Raw genomic sequence first — 21699 nt, 5'->3', positions numbered from 1 at the left:
CTAAGAATGGGGAATTCTCTAACCTAATCCCTGTATAATCATTAAAATCAGGAAATTTAACTTTGATAAAAATACTATTATTTAATCTAATCTACAGTTTTATTCATATATGATCTTTCTCAATAATGTGCTTCATATTAATGTTCCTCTATCCAGGCTCCAGTTTAGGATCACGCATTGCATTCAGCTGTTTGTTTAGTCTTTTTTTTTTTTTTGTATGCTGTATGGTGTGGGTCATATTTCATTTTTTTCTCATGTGACTATCTCATTATCACAGCACACTTGTTGATTTATTTTTCTTTTTTTTTGAGTGCATGGGCCGGGAATCAAACCTAGGTCTCCCGCACGGCAGGCAAGAACTCGACCACTCCACTACCCATGCACCTCTTCTTAATCCTTTCATCTCAGTCTTTGTCTTCCATGGCATTAACATTTTTTATTAGAACAAGCTAGTTTTGTATATACTTGGTCAATTTTGTTGTTTCTGCTTGTTTCTTTCTGATTCAATTCAGTTTATGCAATACTGGTAAAAATATTACCTTATCCTTCTCAGCACTTAGAGCTACATTAAGCAAATGTTCCCATTACTGGTGATTTTATCTGTTTAAAATGTTCTGGGGAAGCTTTGTAGCTCAATTTTTTTACATTTCCCTCTGTGTGTTTTTAAATAAACAGTTAAAGTAAATTCTAACTAGGTTTCTCACTCCCCAAAACTTGATTCTTTTCTTTATTATTTCAATGACTTAAACAAATTACTTAATTTTCTATTGGTTTGGCAATTTTAGTTTCCTTCTGCAATTTCAAATTTAACCTAACCCCTTGATTAAATTTTATCCCATGTTTCTGTCCTATCGATTTATAATATTTTGCCCTTTCAAACTGTATCTTTCATCTCTTCCCCTTTTTTCCATCATAGTATCTTCTATATTTCTTTTTAAAGTCCTTGTTTGCAATGTTATCTTACGTAACACGCATTTTCCTCACTTTAATAATTAAAAAAATAATCTTCATCTTTATGTTTCCATATTCTTTTATCTACTTAAGTTCATCTTATATTTTTTAGTCATTACATAAATACTACATACTATTAAAATTTCTCAAGCATTGTGCAACTTTGCAACCACAGTAAGTGCATGCTACTTTCCTTTATTTCATATCTCTGCATGTATATTCTAAATAATGTCACTCTTACTGTGGATTTCAGGGCTGCAGAAATGCTTCAAAAAGGATACAATTACCAAGTTACTGAATGGAGCAGGCTTTTCATGCCGCTTTTTCTCTTGTGATATTCATTAAGGCTTGCTTTAAAATTGACATTAATTTCACAAACAATATATCATATTAATCTTTATTATAGCAATCTCATTTTACACATGAACAAACTGAAGTTCAAAGAGATAGGGAAGAGAACAAGGACTTAAAATTTAGGCCCTTATATTTACTCTCAGACCTCTCTAAATCAAAACAGTTGTGGATATTTTAGATCTGTATAGTATATTTCCATGTATTTGGATTTACAATCTTAAACATTTTAGTTCACAATTTAGTTAAAATCAAATAGTGTTAGCTTTGCGTTGTTAGTCTAAACCATCTTTAGATTAAATAACAAATAAAAGAGGCGAGTGTTCTTTTAAAGCTTCCTCCTTTCTTGTTTCTCTTCTATATTTCCTTTCCCTTTCTCTTAAAGTTTTAATACTTTCAAGGATTTTAAACATTAATCATGTTTGGATTGTTTTAGTTTTCTGACTTCTGTAAGGTGGTTTCATTGAAGGAAGGAGAAGGTATAGGTATGTTTAGTTTCACAGTTAAGATATATGGTCCCAAAGACTAGGGTGTCAAATAATTTAAAATAGTTTAGCTAATTTTTTTAAATGTCCTGCTTTCACATGGAATGGCAGAGCCTACAAAATAATATTTATTCAAAAGACAAAAAGAAGCAGCAGCAATATCTTGTTCTCTAATTCATAGACAAGTTAGTGTGTTTGTGGTACTTTGGGTTTTTAATGCTGTTTGTGGGATTCTAATCCCTAAACATTGCCTTCACTCCACCTTTAGTCCTTCTGAGCACTGACTCAGCAGCTGGGCCATTATTATCATTCTTGTAAGAAATACTTAAGCCTTTGTTGTTGTTTCTTTAAGCAGTTTTTCCTCTCCTCCTTGCCGGTAGTTGAGGTGGATGGGGCAGTTTGATTAGCTAGTGCTTATACTTCCTTATACTTCGGTCTCAGTATTTGAGTTAAACTGCTTTTTGCTAATGAGTGGGCTGGTTACTAGCAGGTTTATTTTTCCTGCTGTTGATTGTTACTAGCGGCATTAACTTTTAGAATGTGGGCAAGTGAGATTAATTTATTTTAATATCCCAGCTAGAGATATGGCCTTTAACTGACCGAAAGGTTTGTTGTCATTTACTTTTTTCCCTCCTGTCCTTTTTCCTCAGTGACCCCCAACAGTAGTTTTAGTCAGCACTGTTAAAATTGGACTTTATGTCCTTATAGGTCAATGCCCTCTAATTAAATCTGATACAGGTGTTTTCTCTTGGACTTTATTAAAAAGGACTTAAAAGGAAAATTAGATGGACTTGTGGCACAAAGAAATTAATTTAATGTCAGCTAATGCAGGCTGCTAAACCTGTGGTCACTGAGTGTTTGATTATATAGGAAAGAATATCAAGGCAGTATTTTTGAGAACATAGCTATGCTATTACTTATCAGTGCCTACAATGTTGAGTTTAAGGATTTGGGGAAGAGTGGAATTGTTAAATATATTGCTTCTATCCTTGGAAAAGTAGAAGTCTTGAAGTGTTAATAATGCACACATCACTATGACCTACTCAACTAAAGGAACTCACTTATACCATAATATTTTCTGGTGCGTAGACAAGTGGCTTTGATGGGTTGATAAATTTTTGTAAGATGGGAAACATCTGAAATTTTTTATCATTTCTTCCCTTAATCCCATTTCCAATATTAGAAATTTTTTATATTGTCAATAATGATGGCCCATTACACTGCCCCATTAGATTCTATAACAGTGCACAGGGCTTAAATTTTCTCTCACTTTACTTTAAAAGGAAGGTTGATTCATAACATTTATCTTCTTTTGAAAACTTCTAGTAGGCAAGTCTCAGCTCTTCAAATATAATATTTACAAGATGTTTATGCATATTTTATAATCCTAAATTCTTTTTTAAATTTATTTATTAATTAAAAAATAAACAAAGTAAAACAATATACATAATCAGTAATTCACAATATCATCACTTAGTTGCATATTCATCATTTCTTAGAACATTTGCATTAATTCACAAAAAGAAATAAAAAGACAATAGAAAAAGAAATAAAACAAACACAGGAAAGAAAAAAAAAAGATTATGCCTACCATACCCCTTACCCCTTGCTTTCATTGATCACTAGCTTTTAAACTAAATTTATTTTAGCATTTGTTCCCCCTATTATTTATTTTTATTCCATATGTTCTACTCCTTTGTTGACAAGGTAGATAAAAGGAGCATCAGACATAAGGTCTTCACAATCACACAGTCACATTGTGACAGCTGTATCATTATTCAATCATCCTCAAGAAACATGGCTACTGGAACACAGCTCTACATTTTCAGTCAGTTCCCTCCAGCCTCTCCATTACATCTTGACTAACAAGATGATATCTACTTGATGCATAAGAATAACCTCCAGGATAACCTCTCGACTCTGTTTGGAATCTCTCAGCCATTGACACTTTGTCTCATTTCACTCTTCCCCCTTTTGGTCGAGAAGGTTTTTCTCAATTCCTCCATGCTAGGTCTCAGCTCATTCTAGGATTTTTCTCTATCCCTTGATGCTGAGTCTCCATTCATTCCAAGATCTCTGTCCCACATTGCCAGGAGGGTCCACACCCCTGGGAGTCACCTCCCATGTAGAGAAGGGGAGGGTGGTGAGACTGCTCGTTGTGTTGGCTGGAGAGAGGAGCCACATCTGAGCCACAAAAGAGGCTCTCTTGGGGGTGACTCTTAGGCCTAAATTTTAAGTAGACTTGACCTATCCTTTGCGGGGTTACGTTTCATATGAACAAGACTCCAAAGCTCTGCCTATAGCTTTGGTTGTCCATACTGCTTGTGAGAATATCAAGAATTCAACTTGGGGAAGTTGAATTTCTCCCCATTCTCACCACTCCCTGAAGTATAATCCTAAATTTTTAATTGAGAATGTGAAAGTACAATAGACTTAAACAGTCTTATTGAGTGCCAAGAATAATACAGAAAAGGAAGGTAGTGAATATATGAAGTTCCAATTTTAAGATAGTAAAAATCTACAAAGACCATGCTTTTTCTTGAGCATCAATTTCTTAAGCAGTCCCAATCAGCTTAGAAGAAAGGTTTCCTATTAGGCACCTTTCACCTTCATGGATAAATTTCAGCTTCCTGTTGCCAAGAGAAGAGTAGAGTTAGAGAAGGCATTAATTTGAAGAATTCACTTTTTGTAAACTTCAGATATCAAAATACATTTTGATTTGTAAATGAGTTTTCTGAGATGACACTGCCTCTATTTCTATAACCATTTTGCCTGGACTATCTAATCAGTCCTATGAATGTATCGCTAAATGTGGTTACTGAAAGCAGAATAGCTGCCTTATGACTAATTAAATACATGTTATTTAAGGAGGGAAAAAATTAAATTTTGAGTTGAGTGTGTAGGCTCCCTTTCAAAAAAAAAATAGAGGTGAGTTTTATAACCAGTTTATTATCCACCTACATTTCTAAAAATATGTGAACTTGAAATGTTCTGTCTGAGGTATTGTCCTGCTATATCGGTTCACTCCCTTGCAATTACCATCTTTCAGTCGTACCTGTACATGTCAAGGAATTGATCCAGAGACTTGTGGAGCTTCATTCTCTTTTGGCTGTTCATGGAGTATGTATTTCAATGGCTGCAAATTTGGTAGAAGCCCAAGCCCCAGAAGATTTAGAATTGATCCAAGTTCTCCCTTACACGTAAGTGTCCTTTTTATTTTTGAATTACATAATGAATATATAAGTACATTCCTTTAAAACTTTTTGAAACACTAAAAAATTTAATATTAAAAAGTAGTAATGAAATAGTAAAAAAAAAAACCAAACAACTAAATAGTTGAAAATTCTAAATAAATTAAATGTCTTTACTACCAACCCACATTCCAAGTGTCCCTGGGCCCCCTCTCCCATATCCCCATCCCAGAAAGAACCACTGTTAAAAGAACCTAGAATTTTATTCCCAGTCAAAGTAGGAAAAATAAAGTCATTTTCCAACATTTCAAAGACTCAGAAAGTTTACTACCCACAGAACTACTATGAAAGAATTACTAAAGGACGTTATCCAGAAAGAAGATATATGAAACCGGAACGAATCTGTCCGGGACACGAGGCCATGGTGAGCAAAGAAATTAGTCAAACTTACTGTTAACTTTAAATAAGTTGAGTAATTATATTTTTAATTAAAATAGCAATCTATAAGTATAATTCCATACTCATCAGTTTGGTGGGGGTGGGGTATAGGCAGTGGGTGGGGGTGGAACACCAATAGGAACTAAGTGTGGTAATGTTTTTGCTTTGTCTTTGCTGGGGAGGATTTAGACACTCATTACGTCTAAGATCAGTGTTTTTCAAGCTTTGAGCAATGACCAAGAGTAAAAAACATTTATATTGCAAATGAGTACACACATACATATATACACACAAATAATTAAAACAAAACTGTCAGAAAAGTATACCTAGCCTTATAATATATAACAAAGCTGATAATAAAATGTAAGAAAAGCTAATGTCAAATATAGTTTTGACATTCCTTAATAATTTCATCTATATAAAATTTTATTTCTTTTTAAAATGTTACTTGTTACCTATCAAGCTGATTACATAGCACATTAATGAATCATGACCCACAGCTTGGAAAACACTGCTCTAGATATCGTTGGAAAAAACATATATTTGAGGAAGGGTATGTTAAAAAGTCTTTAGATGAATAAAATTAGTATACATTCAAGTTTTGAACTAGTTGCAGAAAAAACAATGAAAAAGAAAAAGGAAAGCAATCCATCCAAAAATTAGCAAAGGGAGTTAAAATAAATAACTAGTATGCAGGATAAATAGGAAAAAAAAAATAAGACAGGAAGAATTAATCCAGCAATATCTGTAACACAATGTATATACTTGTTCTGAAAAAACTCAGAATTATTAGAACAATCACCCCTTTAAAGAGACAATCAAAATTATTTACCATTTTATATAGTTCTTAGCCATTGTAATAAAAGCAAGGAAATAGTTCTAAATATTAGCAAGAGAGTGAGAACAGTCATTATTTACTGATAATATGCCTTACTGTATAGAAAATACAGAATATTATGACTATAATATATATTTATATTAGTATGTATAGATAGAAAGTCATCTTGTGACAAATCAATGACCTTCCTATCTTCCGGTAGTAACCGTTAAGTAAACATAACATTTTTTAAAAGTCTCATTAACATTTGCAACAAAATCTGTCAAGTACCTCATTAGAAGTATAATAAGTATATTAGATCTGTAGGGAGAAAACTATAAAACTTTACTAAAGGACATAAAAAAAAAATACCTGACTATAGAAAGCCACCATACTGAAAGATCTGAACACTTGATAATACGTCAGTTCTCTCCTAAAGTCAACCAGGTAATTTTCTTAATATTATATAAGTGTCTTTTAGTATATAAATATAATAATAATACTGATATTGCCATGACAAAATTTTATTCTATAACAATAATAATGCTATGTAATTCATGAATATAAACTGAATATTTGCTTGTGGTTATTACTAATAATAAGTAACATTTGTATAGTGCTTATAATACAGGAAGAAGCATGAATCATTCCAGGAACTGACAGAGGCCAGTATGGCTGAAGCTCAGCAGGCAAGGGAGAGTGAGGTGCATGCAGCAGCTTTGTAAGCCATGTCAACAATTTTGGAAGATCAATGAAAGGCTTTAAGGAGGAGAGTGACAAAATCACACTTGTCTTTTAAAGAGATCTCTCTGGCTTCTCTTTGTATAATTGGAAGTGGCTAAGATGGGGTTTAGGAAATGAGCTAGCGAGCTATGAAAATAGTCCAGGGAAGAGATAATGTTGGTTGGGTTAGGCTTTTGACAGAGGAAGTGGTGAGCAGAGATTGGTCTGTAGAAATTTTTTCAAAATGTGATATTGGTAGTATACCTCACCATGGGGTATATAGGAATAGGACCAGGTTCATAGAGGGCAAATCACGAATTCAATTTGGACACGTTTGGTTTGGATTCCTAAGGAAAATCCAAGTGGGCCATGAAGTGAATAATAATATGTATCTTAAACTCAAGATGTGGTCTTTGACCATATGGCAATTACAGCCATGGATGTAGATATGATTTGTCCTAGACTGAGAAAAGCAAAAGGGATGGAGACTTGAGCACCAATAAGGTCTGATAAGAAAAGGCTTCTATATCTTTTTTGTTTTTGCATGGCCAGGCACGGGGAATCAAACTGGGTCTCCTACATGGCAGGCGAGAAATCTGCCACTAAGCTACTGTCACACCGCCCATGAAGAGGCCTTTATATCTTACATGCACTTTTATTCTAATGAAATGATTAATGTGAAAAATCAGCCTTACATTTGTAAAATGATACCAGTAGAAAACCGTACATTCTTTATCTGATTTGTTTCAATTTGCCTACTTTTTTTTAACATTTCCACACAATAAATACAATAGATATTTCATGAGATGACACATTTCTCAGTCTGATTTCTGACACTGGATCATCTGTAATAGATTTTACTATAGAACAGGGGGAAATGATGTAAGAATATTGAAAAATTTAAATTTAACAGTGCATATGAAGTATAGAATTTACATATGTAAATAAGGCTTTTTCAAAGTTTATATCAATAGCAGTCAGTGACTATCACAGTTTTTCTGCCTCATTATGTTTACTAACATAAACTAACTGTCCTCCTCACCAGATATTTCAAATGTTAGGAAACATAATCAAACCCTATTTCATGGGTCTTTAAAATATAACTCTAAAGATTCCCCCAAATAAATAGAATAATCAACATGTGAGTACAATTAGGAGGTTTTTTGAAGTAAGTAATGACTTTCTTGACTATGTCTTACTAAGCTACAATGAATAACTGAGGCAAATGAATGGAGCAGTCTAACCTAGAAATTCACCTTATATACATAAATTTCTTGTGTGATGAAATCATCAGCATAAATCAGAAGTAAATGAAATAGGATATCACTGATGCTTTATCAAGATTGAGGCTCGTCAGAAATCACTCAAGAATTGACATCTGTGTCCACATTAGTGTGTGTGGTGTTAAAATACTTTGATGCATACCAGATGTGAACTGAATCATATGAAATTCTTTCTGTATTTATAGGATATCTCCATCTACCAAATACCAAATAAGGCAGAAGTCTCATTTGTCTCTCTTCATCCTAAATATCACCCACCTTTCAATCAACTGTCCCGGCTATGACTGTTCATTTATCAAGTCTTTGACTTGACTTATGATGTAATATATGATATTACATACTGTGATAAGCTACCCCAGTGGTTTTTCATCTATACTTGCCTCCGAAATGTCCCTTTTTTGCTTCCTACTTCATTCTGTTGTCAGTGACATTTTTAATAGAGACTCTTTTAATGACAGTGTTCCTTTGAAAAGGCCTTATTTGTCTCTACTGTCAATAGACGTCCAGATTCTTGACATGGTATAAATGCTTCTCACAGTCTTACTATTATCTTTGATCTTGCATCATTTACTAAGCATCTCAGTCATTCTCACCTTGCCCTTCTATAAATGATAAATCATCATGCCTATCTTATGGTGTTATGGTGAGGACATATTTGATTTGAAGATCTTAGCAGCACAGGATCTAATACATAGCTCATGCTTTATGTGTTGTTATACTTCACGTTTATAGAAACTTGTCACATTTTGTCACAGTTCTTTACTTAGATATCTCCCCTTTCCAGCAGGAGCCTTGTCTTAATTTACTCTAAGTGCCCAGTACTACTTAATAAATATAAAATATGGTTATTGTTCTTAGCAACATGGGCAATTTTGCAGCCTACCTCTAACACCATTTAGATTTTTAATACCTTATAAATAGCTATTTCTATAGCTATTCTAATAGACTAAATAACAGCATAATAATGATTAACTATTTAGAATAAGACTAATAATCGTTATTTTCTAAGGAAGCTATTTTTTTTATCAGGGTAAGTATGAATTTTGTGTCATCCATCCAGCAGCAGTGATTTATGATTCAATTTCATATCTTAAACTCATTTTGTATGTCATTACAAAACAACTTATGGACTCTCTTTTCCTATAGGAAAAAAATCTTGAAGATAATTTGCAGAGTTTGGCTACACAATTAGCTCCAATTTATAAGCAGTATGCTCCAGTTGCTTACCAAAATCAGGTATGTGGTGGGCCCGTACACTGTGTTCCTTAACAGGGCTGAACTGCTGTACATAGGACATCATCGGTAATAGATGTGCTTAGAAAAACCTGTAAAATTTGGACTTGAGTATTCATCTATTTTTATTGGACACTTTAAAAGATTATCGAACCTTAAAAATTAAAATTAAAAAAAAAACCTTCCTAACATGGTAGCTGAATTTTTTTTGAATATTTTTATTGATAAACAACATACAAACATTCTTAACATACAAACATTCCATACATGATATATAATCGGTGGCTCGCAATATCATCACATAGTTGTATATTCATCACCATGACTATTTTTTAGAACATTAGCATCACTTCAGAAAAAGAAATAAAAAGAAAAGACTCATATATACCGTACCCCTTACTCCTCCCTCTCATTGACCACTAGTATTTCCATCTAACTATTTTATATTAACCTTTGTTCTCCTTATTATTTGTTTTTATTTTTATCCATATTGTTTACTCATCTGTCTATACCCTAGATAAAGGGATTATCAGACACCAGGTGGTCACAGTCACACAGTCACATTGTAAAAGCTATATCATTATACAGTTATCTTCAAGAAACATGGCTATTGGAATACAGCTTTACAGTTTTAGGTATTCTCCTTTAGCCACTCAAATACACAATAAGCTAAAAAGGGATATCTGTATAATGTGTAAGAATAACTTCCAGAATAATCTCTCAACTCTGTTAGAAATCTCTCAGCCACTAACACTTTATTTTTTTCTTATTTCTCTCTTTCCCTTTTTACACCCCTGGAAGTTATGTTCCACCTTGGTGGGGAAGGGGCTTGGGTTTGCCAGGTAGGTTTAGAGAGAGAGGCTACATCTGAGCAACAAAAGAGGTTCTCTGTGGGTGATTCTTAGGCCTAATTTTTTTTTTCTTTTTTTCTTTTTTGCATGGGCAGGCACTGGGAATCGAGCCTGGGTTTCTGACATGGCAGGCGAGAACTCTGCCTGTTGAGCCACTGTGACCCACCCTCTTAGGTCTAATTTTAAGCAGGCTTAGCTCATATTTGCAGTGGTAGTTGAATTTTAACTCCAGGTGGCAAAAATATATTATTTCCAGAAGTAAAAATGTAAAAAGCAGGAATGCATAGCTAATTCTATATGTGAAAACCAATCACAGTGATACACCCTCTTAAGAGAAATAAAGACAAATACCACATGATCATGTCAATAGATGCAGAAAATTCATTTGACACAATCCAACACCCTTTCATGAAAAAAGCACTCAACAAACTAAGAATAGAAAAAACTTCCCCAATCTGAAAAAGGACATCCACAAAAAACCTAGAGGTAACATCATATTTGATGGCTTTTTGCCTGACATAAGGAACAAAACAAGAATGGCCACACTTACCATTTATATTTAACAAATTACTGAAGGTTCTAGGTAGAGTGGGTATGAAAAAGAAATAAAAAGCAACTATTCTGGGGCAGGCCACAGTGGCTCAGAGGCAGAGTTCTTGTCGGCCATGCCAGAGACCCAGGTTCGATTCCTGGTGCCTGCCCATGCAAAAAAAAAAAGGCACTATTCTGGAAAAGAAGAGGTAAAACTTTAGTATAGTAATGGATGGTGTTGATGGTAGCTCAACATTATGAATATAATTAATACCACTGAATTGTACAATTAAAAATAATTAAAATGGGAACATTGTGTTCATGTGTATGTTACTAAAATAAAAAATATTTTTAAAAACCCTATTAGGGGGTGCAAGGGTAGTTCAGTGGTAAAATTCTCACCTGTCATGCGGGGCACCCAGGCTTAATTCCCAATCCATGCAATTCCCCAAAACCAAACAAACAAAAATTCAACAAATGGTGATGCAATAATGGTATACTCACATGGAAAAAATAATGAAATATGACCCCACCATACAGGATACAGCAACAACAAAACGTCTACTAACAGATGACATGATCTTATATATATAAAATCCTGATGAAGGTGGTGCAACAGTGGCTCAGTGGCACAGTTCTCACCTGCCATGCAGAGACATGGGTTCGATTCCTGGAGCCTGCCCATGCCAAAAAAAAAAAATCATAGTGTGTCTGCCACACACAAGCTATTAGACTGATAAATGATTTTGAGACGTTATAAGATCAGTTTCAGAAAATCAGTTATAATGAATAATGCAAAAATGAAATTAAGAAAATAATTCCACATACAACAGCAACAAAAATAGAATACTTAGGAATAAATTGAAGAAAACATGTACAGGACTTGTACTCTAAAAACCACAAAACATCCGTAATAGAAATTAGAGACCTAAATAAATGGAAAATCATCCCATGTTCATGGATTAGAAGATGTTTAGATAGAAGTAGTCAAAAAATATTTATCAAACATAGCTGCCTTGACAAAGATAATCCTAAAATTCATACAGAAATGTGAAAGACACAGAATGGCCAAAACAGCCTTGAAAAAGAAAAACAATGTTAGAAGAGTCACACTTTCCAATTTCAAATTTAGTGAAGTTATAGTGTGGCCCTAGCATAAGCCTAGACATAAAGAACAATGGAATAGAATTGTACATCCACAGATAAACCCTCAGATTTATGGTTAACTTATTTTCTACAAGGATGTCATGTCTTTTCAACAAATGGTCAAATGGTGTTGGGACAACGATTTCCATAAGCAAAAGAACAAATTTAGACCAGAACCTCTTATCATACACAAAAATTAACCCAAAATGGACCAAACAACTAAATGTAAGATATAAAATTCTTTAGAGAAAATTTAGATATAAATCTTTGTGGGTTTTGGATTAGGCAGTGGTTTCTTAGCTATGACTCCAAAAGCATAGGCAACAAAAGGGGAAGTAAGTCAGAATTCATTAAAATGAAAAACTTTTGTACTTCAAAGGATACTATCAAATGAAAAAGAAAACAAAATAGTAGAAAATATTTGCAAATTATATATCTGATAAGCGACTTGCTTCTACTATATATAAAAACTCTATTTAGCAATCAAAAGGTAAATAAGTCAATTAAAACTATAGGTAGGGGTGGGATCTGGAGCTGCTCTGCACTGGGTCTGACACCTCCTTCCAGTATTCTTTCCTGCTGGCTTACCTTGCTCCTCAGCAAAATGATCCCCACCCCACCTTCAAAGGCACTGACCCTAACAGCAGGAATAGCTTTGGGGTTTTGTGGCCTCCAGGTGGTGGATCCAATTTTTCATTAGATTTTGATGAAACAATATAGCAACCTGTAAAACAAAATGGCCTCTACTATCTTTGGGACAACTGAAGGAAATTCCCCTTCTTGGGCCAATTCCAAGGGAAGATTCTCCCCACTCTCCCAGGTTGTAAATTGGTTTCTATATTTTTTTGAGACTTAAAAAAAAAAAAGGCAAGTACAGAAAATCAATGTTCTCATTGCATAGAATAAACTTTTAACATTTTATCCCCACTCCCAGCCCCTGACAACCACTAATTTGATTAGCTTTATATTCCATCAGCAATGTAAGAATTCCAGTTGTTCCACATCATTGTCACATTTGTTATTGTCAGTTATTAAAATTTTAACCATTTTAATGGGTGTGAAGTGGTTTCTCATTGCAGTTTTAATTTGCATTTCCATTATGACAGATAAGCATCTTTCATGTGATAATTTGGCACCTGTATTACTTCTTGGTACTCAAATCTTTCTGACCATTTTTCAACTAGGTTGTTTATTTTCTTTATACTGAGGTTTTTGTGGAGAGGTGGGGGGCATACATGGGCCGAGAATTGGACCTGGGTGTCCCGCAATTGCTCATGCAAAAATCGTAGTCTTTGTATCAGGACTATGTTGGCAGGGGAAGAGTCTGAATCACCTGTACCCTAGGGAAGAAATTCTTCTGAAGCTAGTTCTAAAGACTTAGATCTGAAGGGAGAAGGTGGCACTTATGAAAATATGGATTCAGATTTATAAGTAGCCTGCAACAGAGCGAAGCGAAGTCCTTGTGGTCCATTAGAAACCTACCTCCTGGTGGCAAGTTTTTTTACTTTTTCCTTTTTTAAAGAACAGGTTTTTCTTTTCTATCCTGACTCCTCTGAGTCTATTGGCCATGGCATGAATGTTTTTAGTAGGAGAATTGAAAGAAAGCTTTGTAACATTTCATACGGTGTTTTAAAGAACAAATAATTTAGCTCAATTAGGGTTTTCAAATCCTTTTTCTGCCAGCTTTACCTGGGTTTACCAAATCGTCATCCGACTGACCAATGAACAGTCTTCACTGTTTCTTTCAGGCCCCCAACAGACAAGGTTGGACTTATGCAGAACCTTCTCCTTGGTGTTGCTATAATGTATTGGTGTCCTTTGCTAAAAGCATCTTGTATTCCACTGTGCAATACTGAACAGTAGAAAGGTCTGTGCCTCATGCCTTGCTACGCCAAAAGGAAAGAAAAACTGCTTTTTATTTTTTAATCTTAAGAAATAAACCAGATACTAGATGTGCCACAGCTTCTGTAGTGACAGCAGCTCTCGCCAGGCTCAAGCCTTGCTAGCCCCTCTCGCAGGGAGACCATTGCAATCGACCAGCTATGCTCCTTGGTCATCATACGCAACTGAAAGGCTGTGAAAGAAAATGTGGACATGTCGGAGGAGATCCAACAGGACTCGGTGGAGTGTGCTGCTCAGGTGCTAGAAAGATAGAGCATAGAGAAGGACACTGCAGCCCATATCAAGGAGTTTGACAAGAATTACAATCCAATTTGGCACTGCATTGCGGTGAGGAACTTTGGTAGATACGTGACACCTGAAACCAAGCACTTCATCTACTTCTACCTGGGTCTAGTGGCCATTCTTTTATTCAAGTCTGGTTAAACCATGGACCATGCCACCCAGCCGGTGATCCGTCCAAAACAAGGACTGCAGCCTAAATTCCAAATACCAGAGACTGCAATCCTCAGCCTTGACAAAGGAACACCTTGATCTCTGGACCTTTATTGTGTTGTTTTGTACAGGGAATTCTCTATACTAGTTGTTGGGGTTATAAAACAATTAGCAAAACAGCTTACATTTGTATTTATTTTCTGTTTTGTACGTTTCCCTGTGCCATGTTTTTTCTTTCAAAATCCATTCCTCTCAAACAAAATAAATGTGTTGGAGATGTGCATGTTAGAAAAAAAAACATACTAACATGACTGGCTGACAAGCAAAACCCGGTGCTCTCCTTCAGAGAGAGGCTTAGGTTGCACAAACTAGCTGGAACTAAGTGGTGAAGCAAGGAAGGGAGGTGAATCACACAGAAATGGGGCTCCATCAAGGAATGTACCCCACAGAAGCATTTTTCATGCAAAGGAACTTGATGCTGGTGCATGACTACAAAATGAAACTCATCTATAAGATGTGTGCTATACTTCACAATCCTGGATGGTTGCTTAAACAATACACAAATTCTGGGAGAAAAAAATATATAGGTAAAGTATTTATTTAAATAAGAATTTTTGGGGCGGGCCACAGTGGCTCAGCAGGCAGAATTCCCGCCTGCCATGCCAGAGACCCAGGTTCAATTCTTAGTGCCTGCCCATGCAAAATACAAAAAAAGGGTATTTCTCCAAATAAAATATACTAATGGCCCATAAGCACATGAAAATATGCACAGTCATTAGGGATATTCCAACCAAAACCACAATGAGATACCAAAAAATTCTAAAAGTAAAATGTGTATAATATGCAAATCAGGTTAGAGAAGGCTCAAAAGAATATTTTAGAGAAGAAAGGTTTAAATAAAGGAAATAAATTTTTTAAATTGACATCGTAATGAAGAGCCATAATTCCAAACAAAAAACAATGAGGAAAAATTATGAAAAGCCATAAAATAATTATAGTGATGAAAATCTTTTTAGTTGATGAAAGAAGGGAAATTCTAAATTATTCTGAAGAAACAAATTCAAACAGACTGAGGAAGAAAGGCAATAGCAAGTGTAGAAGGATGGACAGTCTTAAAGTTACGAAGACAAATTTTAAACTACATAGATAATAATTGTGGATGATTTTCTTATAAACAGGAGGCCCATATGTATATATTTTAATTTAATTAGAGAAGTATTGGGTTTACAGAACAATCATCATAAAATACAGGATTCCCCTATACTACCCTATTATATTAATACTTTGTATTGGTGTGGTACATTTGTTACAGCTGATGACAGCAGATTTTTATAATTGTACTACTCTACAATTATATAATTTTAAATATTATCTATAGTTGTACTATTAACTATAATTCATAGCCCATGGTCCAAAACAGTGTTGTGCAGTTCCATAATCCATACTCTTATCATAAGTGACATGCTTTGTTGAATTTCAGCTATGCATTTTTAAAAGATTTATAAATTCACTTTCTATAATGGCTCATGAAATATATATATGTTTACTATTTAGTGGTCATTGAATATTTGCAACTGTGGTTAATACACTGTATTTGTCAGTTTTCCTAATGAGGTTTTTTAGGCCACTCTACTTGTATATCCATCACTAGCAGAAATAATACCCGATCCTGGCTTAGCCGTAATTCAGTGATTGTTGTTTTACTCCATGTTTTCTTAAACTCTTTTTTCTGAATGTTAATAAACTAAACATTCACTACAATAATCTCAAAAATCAAATGTTCAAAGTATTATTCATCTAGGAAATTTGGCAGGAAATGGTTTTACTCTTTGCTGAAGATGATTCTTTCCATCACTTAAAGCTGAACCTTATCCTTTCTCTTTTAGGTGGAATATGAACATGTTGCCCGAGAATGTCGGTTAGGCAGCAAGGAAGGTCGTCCTTTTTCTGGGGTCACTGCTTGCCTAGACTTCTGTGCCCATCCCCACAGGGACATTCACAACATGAATAATGGAAGCACTGTGGTATGTGCCTAGGAAGCCTTTGGTTCTGTTGGCTTCATTGCAACACACTTAGGCTGTGGTCCTGAAATGTGATTGACGTTGCTGTGACAATTTTGTATGCTGTTAGACATAAAATTATCTAAAGGTATTATATGTATTGATTTTTTTATCAGTGCATTTCCAAAATTTACAAAACCAGCCTTAAGCAAATATTTTGTGGAAAGACTTGAATTATATACACAATTGAGGTATGTTTGCTGGGAGATAGGAAAACATGATTATTTAAAGCAACTGTGAAACTGGTAGTTATGAAGTTAAGCAAGTTACTTAATGTTTCTTTTTGCCATCTGGACCTCAGAATTTTTTGTAAGTAAACTGTGCCAGAGGTATCATCTTTTTTATGCACACTGGTTCCTTAATCCCAATATGAATGACATAATATTGATATTCCAAATTTATCAGCAATATTTGTACTCAGATATGCATAATTTGTTGTCAACTATGAAATAATCACATGCCCGTAGCCCTGCAGTTAATGAAGAGATACTTAACATAGGTAGAATACCTAGTGAAAAATCATGCAATAGTCTTTTGTCAGGGAAATGAGTTTGCTTCAAGAAATTGTCTCTTTTTCACCTAGTTAAAAAAGATAAAGTAATTGGCTCTATTTATGCAGTGTACTAATTTGTTTGCTCTGTCCAGTAATTTTGAAATCTTCATTAAGGGAGCTACATAGGCTTTTTGGGGGGTGCATAGTCCCAGAATGGTACCCAAGTGTCCCGCATGGAAGGCAAGCATTCTACCACTGAACCACCCGTGCACCTGTTACATAGACTTTTATACTGTGATTAGAGTTCCACCATCAAATCTTATTAGAAGCCAGCCTTCTTCCTTGTTTTATCTAGAGATCTAGCAGTGATAAATAAAGGAGCCAAAATAATTTTTTACATATTACTCCTTTACTAAGATTGAGACTAATGTTATTTCCATATGTTCAAGTTATGTAAATCTGTCCTGGTGCATCATGGCTGAGAGTGGTTCATCATCATCACTTGGTCAATACAGTTTACCTGAATTACCCCCATTAAAGAATTACTGTGGTTGGCTACAGTATGTCTGGGTCTTAGAGCCAAACTAATTTTCAGTTCCTGTTCTCTCCATTCTGGTTTCTCATGCTTTAAGGCTCTTGCCCTGGAACCTGTCATCACTCTAAATTTCCCTATATCTTAAATCCTGAAGTATTAATATTCTACCACTAACTCTCTTTCCACCTTCTTTCTTTATTCTTTCTAATTATGCTCCTCAGTGTTAGTTTTGTCCCCTTTTTGTCTCCCTCTGCAGAAATAAAATGAATGAAACTTACTTACCTAAGATCTTAATTTTTAATATACTTTGTTTCAAAATATTATTAAGAGATTACACTCAGGAGAGTTGAATATTTCAGCCTTGACAGTTAATATGGCTTATAGATGTTGAGAAACAGGTGATTAAAAACATTCTAACTTACCTTGATTTACCAACCCATAGTTATCAAGTTCTATCATGAAACCCAAAACTTGAAAATCAAATCCATATATTTCTCTGAACTCTTTCTGGGAGAAATGTCTTTAAAGGAAAATAAAGAAATCATTGGACATATTTCTGATGGGTTCTAATGACATTTGAAAAGTATTTAAAATAAAAATAATAGTTTATAAAGCAGAATATTAATGTTAGCTATTTAAGCCAAGAATTTTCTGAATATAGTTCTGAATATTCATCTCTCTACACTAAATAAACAAATTTTAAAAGTAAGAAGGAATACTAAAGATACGCTATATTTGAGGGAATTTTTTTTAAGCAATTTTATTGAGATATAGTCACATACCATATAATCACCCGAGAATTTTTTTTTAAGGTGTCCTATTTCAGGCCAAAAGACAGAAAGGAGAACTTACTGATATGGCTACACAGAAAGAGAAAATTATTCAAGCGAAAATATTTTTTAAAAGTTTTAACTATTAGAATGTAAATCCTGATGGGAACAGAAATCTCTCTTGTACCTCTTTCTTTGCTTCTAATATCTCACTTCATTTAGTGAAGAAGAAAAAAATCACAGTAACAAAGAGGGTAGAAAACATGTATTGATAAATCTCAGAAGTAGAAGTGAAGAAATATTAAAGGAAAACCCAGCATATAAGAAAAATTCATCATGATTAAGGTTCCCTCTGTCAACAAATATGTTAGTTAAATATTAAGAAATGGTTGTCACATAGACTAATACCATATCTTTTTAATAGTTAATGTTTAATGAAAAGATAGTAAACACAGTTCAGTAGCTATTCCTTAACTTAGACAAAGCAGTATGATGGGAATCCAGGAAGAAGAAGCTTTAGAATTAAAAGTATAAATAATATAATCATTTACTTATAAAATCAACTCAAAATTCCACTGTTCTGCTTATAAAAGAACTGGTAGGTTATCAGAATTGAGAGGAGTTGCATGGTGTGATATGTGGTATTTATCCAGAATTAATTGGAAATAAAATGAGAATGCAGATCCTTTTTGTAGTGACAAGAAGCAGCTAGGGATAACTAACAAGAAATTTGCAGGACCTATATTTCCCATTTCATGTTTTCTTCCTATCAGGTTTGTACTTTAACACGAGAAGATAATCGCTCATTGGGTGTTATTCCTCAAGATGAGCAGCTCCATGTGCTACCTCTTTATAAACTTTCAGACACAGATGAGTTTGGCTCAAGGGAAGGAATGGAAGCCAAGATCAAATCTGGGGCCATTGAGGTCCTCACACCTCACCGCAAAAAAAGAACATGTTTCACTCAGCCTGTTCCTCGTTCTGGGAAGAAGAGGGCAGCGATGATGACAGAGGTTCTTGCTCATAAGATAAGAGCAGTGGAGAAGAAACTCATTCCACGAATCAAACGGAAGAATAATTTGATGGCAAACAACAGTAAGGCCTCATCACTGCCGCTTTTAGGTGAGGCCTCTGGAACCTGATAATTTTCTGTGCTCAACTTTTTAATTGGCAGAGGGTTTAGATTCCTTTGCCCCTTACTTTTCTTTAGAAAAGATATTAGTTCATTATTTTTGAATCTCACTTGTCTATTGTTAGTTTGTTTAGAGCTAAAACTAAGACCTACCTACTTACATGCCCAAACTAAAATGAACAAAAAGTGACCTGTCAATATTTATTTTTCTATTTATTTCTTTAAAAGAGGCATGTTCTTAATGTTTGTTCTTGTGAATTCCCCAACTAGTTTGAAACTTTACTCATTCTTCTTTGGCATAGATAAAATGACATCACTTCCCATGAAGCCTTCTTTGATCACATTTAGCATCAATTTGAATAATCCAGTTAGCAAATGTGAGCACCACTTTGAACTGTTTTAGGTGTTGGAAAAGCATCAGTGAGAGACAAGGTTAATTCTGTGAATGGATGCTGTTTAAATAGGGTTATTGGAGAAGGCCTCACTGAAAATGTGGCATTTGATTAAAATCATGAAGGAAACGAGAGTCCACAATATAGCCAGGAGGGGAAATAGTATCCCAGGTGGAGGAAATGGCAAGTGCAATGGTGAGGAGGCAGAAATTTGCCTTTTGATGCAAGCTAGGATGCCATTACAGCTGGAGCAGAATGTGAAAGAGAATAGTAGGAGATAAGAGAGGTGCGGGGGAGGTGGGTGTTTGAGCAATTTGAGGAGGGCTTTGTATACCACTACAAAGATTTTGGCTTTTATTTTGAGTGAGAGGAAAGATCTTAGAATAGAAAAGTGATACGGTCTGACTCAAATCTAACACACTAATTCTCAAGTTGAAACTATACTACAGGGGTGCAGAGGATAAAAATCCCAGGAGACCATACAGAGGCCATCCAAATATCTGAGAGAGATGGTAGAATTTGACCACGGTTGCTAATGAAGAGAAGAGAAATACCTGATTTTGAGTCAATCAGGACTTCTGATAGATTAAATATGGAGTATAAGACAACAAGAGGTGTCAAAGGTAACTCTAATGCTATTGAACTGAGGAAACTGGAAGGATGCAGACACCATCATCTGTGATGAAGAATGCAGAGAGAAGGGCAGGTTTGGAAAAGTAGGTAGGGGGAGATCAGAAGCTTAGTTTTGATAGGTCTGTTGAAAGTTCAAGTGGAGGTGTTAGGTAAGCAGTTGAGTAAAATACCTGAGTTCAGGGAAGAGGTCCAGGCTGGATGTATAACTCTGGAGGTGAACAACAAAAAGACAGGATTTAAAGCCATGAGACTGAATGAGGTTGCCAAGGAACCAAAGGAAATAGAAAACAAATCCAAGGACTAATCCTGGGAATTCCCAATTTGTAGAGGTCTTGGAAATAGGAAAAAACAAGCAAGAGACTGAGAATATGTGGTGTGGTAGGTATAAAACTACAAGAGTAGTGTTTCAAGGAGGGAATGATTGTGTCATATGCTGCTCCTTGAAGAAGACTGGCATTTGACTATTAGATGTGAAAGATATTGGAGTCCCTGCCAGAACAGATTCAATAGAGTGTTAGAGAGGAGAATGAATGAAGTGAATTCATGAGGTAATGGGAGAAGATCTTGAGGTGATTAGCTTTAAAGGAGATCAGTGAAATGCAGTGAATGTTACAAGGTTGCAGGGTTTTTTTTAAATGGAAATTTAAATAGAGAGAATTGTGTAATGAGTCCCTCCTCCCCTTGAATACTCATATCCTGGCTTTAATAATTTTCAAGACATAGCTATTCTTGTTTCATCTATTGTTTTACCAGGTCTACCCCCTACACTATTTTGAATCTAATTGCAAAAATCATTTTATCTGTAGATTTATCAGTACGTGCCAACAAAATATAAGGAATCTTTAAAAACAAAATACCTAAATAAACAAAACCAATAATGCCTTAATACTAATCAGTGTTCATATTTCTCCATTTGTACACTCCTATTGCATTATATCACATTAGGAAGCACACTCTATCTGGTGGTTTCTATTTTTATGCTGTTAAGATTGATCCATGGCTCAGATGTTGTCAGCCTAATTAACTGGTAAAATTCCCTATTTTTTACCTAATGGTTTTAGGAACTCTTCAGATCATCATTAGGAGTTAAAAGGCCTATCATTAGTTTTTCATTTTTTAGTTCATCTTTTAAAAAGAAATACTGTTCTTACCAATAACTTGATAATCGTACAGGGTAGTCAGGATAAATGCTTAATATTTGCCTTTATCAATTTATACTGATATTCAAATTTAGGATTACTGAGTTTTCCTTAATTTCTTTGAATTTTGTATTTTTTAAAGAGGTTGTTTTTTTTAAGTTGGAGAAATGACAATGCAGACAAGGCAGTGAGAACTGTCATTCCTTCTTAC

The 21699-nt window shown here is 34.7% G+C and overlaps 2 protein-coding genes and 1 pseudogene across 7 annotated transcripts in view; 2 read left to right on the top strand and 1 right to left on the bottom strand.

Moving 5' to 3' along the window:
- The window catches only part of LOC143653810 (uncharacterized), a 132236-nt gene that overhangs the window by 62614 nt on the left and 47923 nt on the right, over positions 1 to 21699 (bottom strand). The window contains exon 3 of one of the 2 annotated variants that reach the window (XM_077125097.1): positions 9467 to 9564. In XM_077125097.1, coding sequence (XP_076981212.1) covers positions 9505 to 9564 — 60 coding nt within the window. In that variant the 3' untranslated portion in view covers positions 9467 to 9504. Of the gene's footprint in view, positions 1 to 9253; positions 9565 to 21699 lie in introns of those variants that run through there. The other variant, XM_077125096.1, reaches the window with a different exon arrangement.
- Positions 1 to 21699, top strand: part of TET1 (tet methylcytosine dioxygenase 1) — a 159544-nt gene that overhangs the window by 127206 nt on the left and 10639 nt on the right. For 4 of the 5 annotated variants that reach the window (XM_077125088.1, XM_077125089.1, XM_077125092.1 and 1 more), the window contains 5 exons: positions 4837 to 4987; positions 5316 to 5402; positions 9386 to 9475; positions 16221 to 16358; positions 18966 to 19314. In XM_077125088.1, coding sequence (XP_076981203.1) covers positions 4837 to 4987; positions 5316 to 5402; positions 9386 to 9475; positions 16221 to 16358; positions 18966 to 19314 — 815 coding nt within the window. The remainder of the gene's footprint in view (positions 1 to 4836; positions 4988 to 5315; positions 5403 to 9385; positions 9476 to 16220; positions 16359 to 18965; positions 19315 to 21699) is intronic. The other variant, XM_077125090.1, reaches the window with a different exon arrangement.
- LOC143654523 (dynein light chain 1, cytoplasmic pseudogene) lies at positions 13236 to 15165 on the top strand (annotated as a pseudogene).

The sequence above is a fragment of the Tamandua tetradactyla genome, chromosome 13, assembly GCF_023851605.1.
Source record: "Tamandua tetradactyla isolate mTamTet1 chromosome 13, mTamTet1.pri, whole genome shotgun sequence".
Taxonomy (NCBI): domain Eukaryota; kingdom Metazoa; phylum Chordata; class Mammalia; order Pilosa; family Myrmecophagidae; genus Tamandua; species Tamandua tetradactyla.
This window is presented reverse-complemented; position numbering and strand designations above follow the sequence as displayed.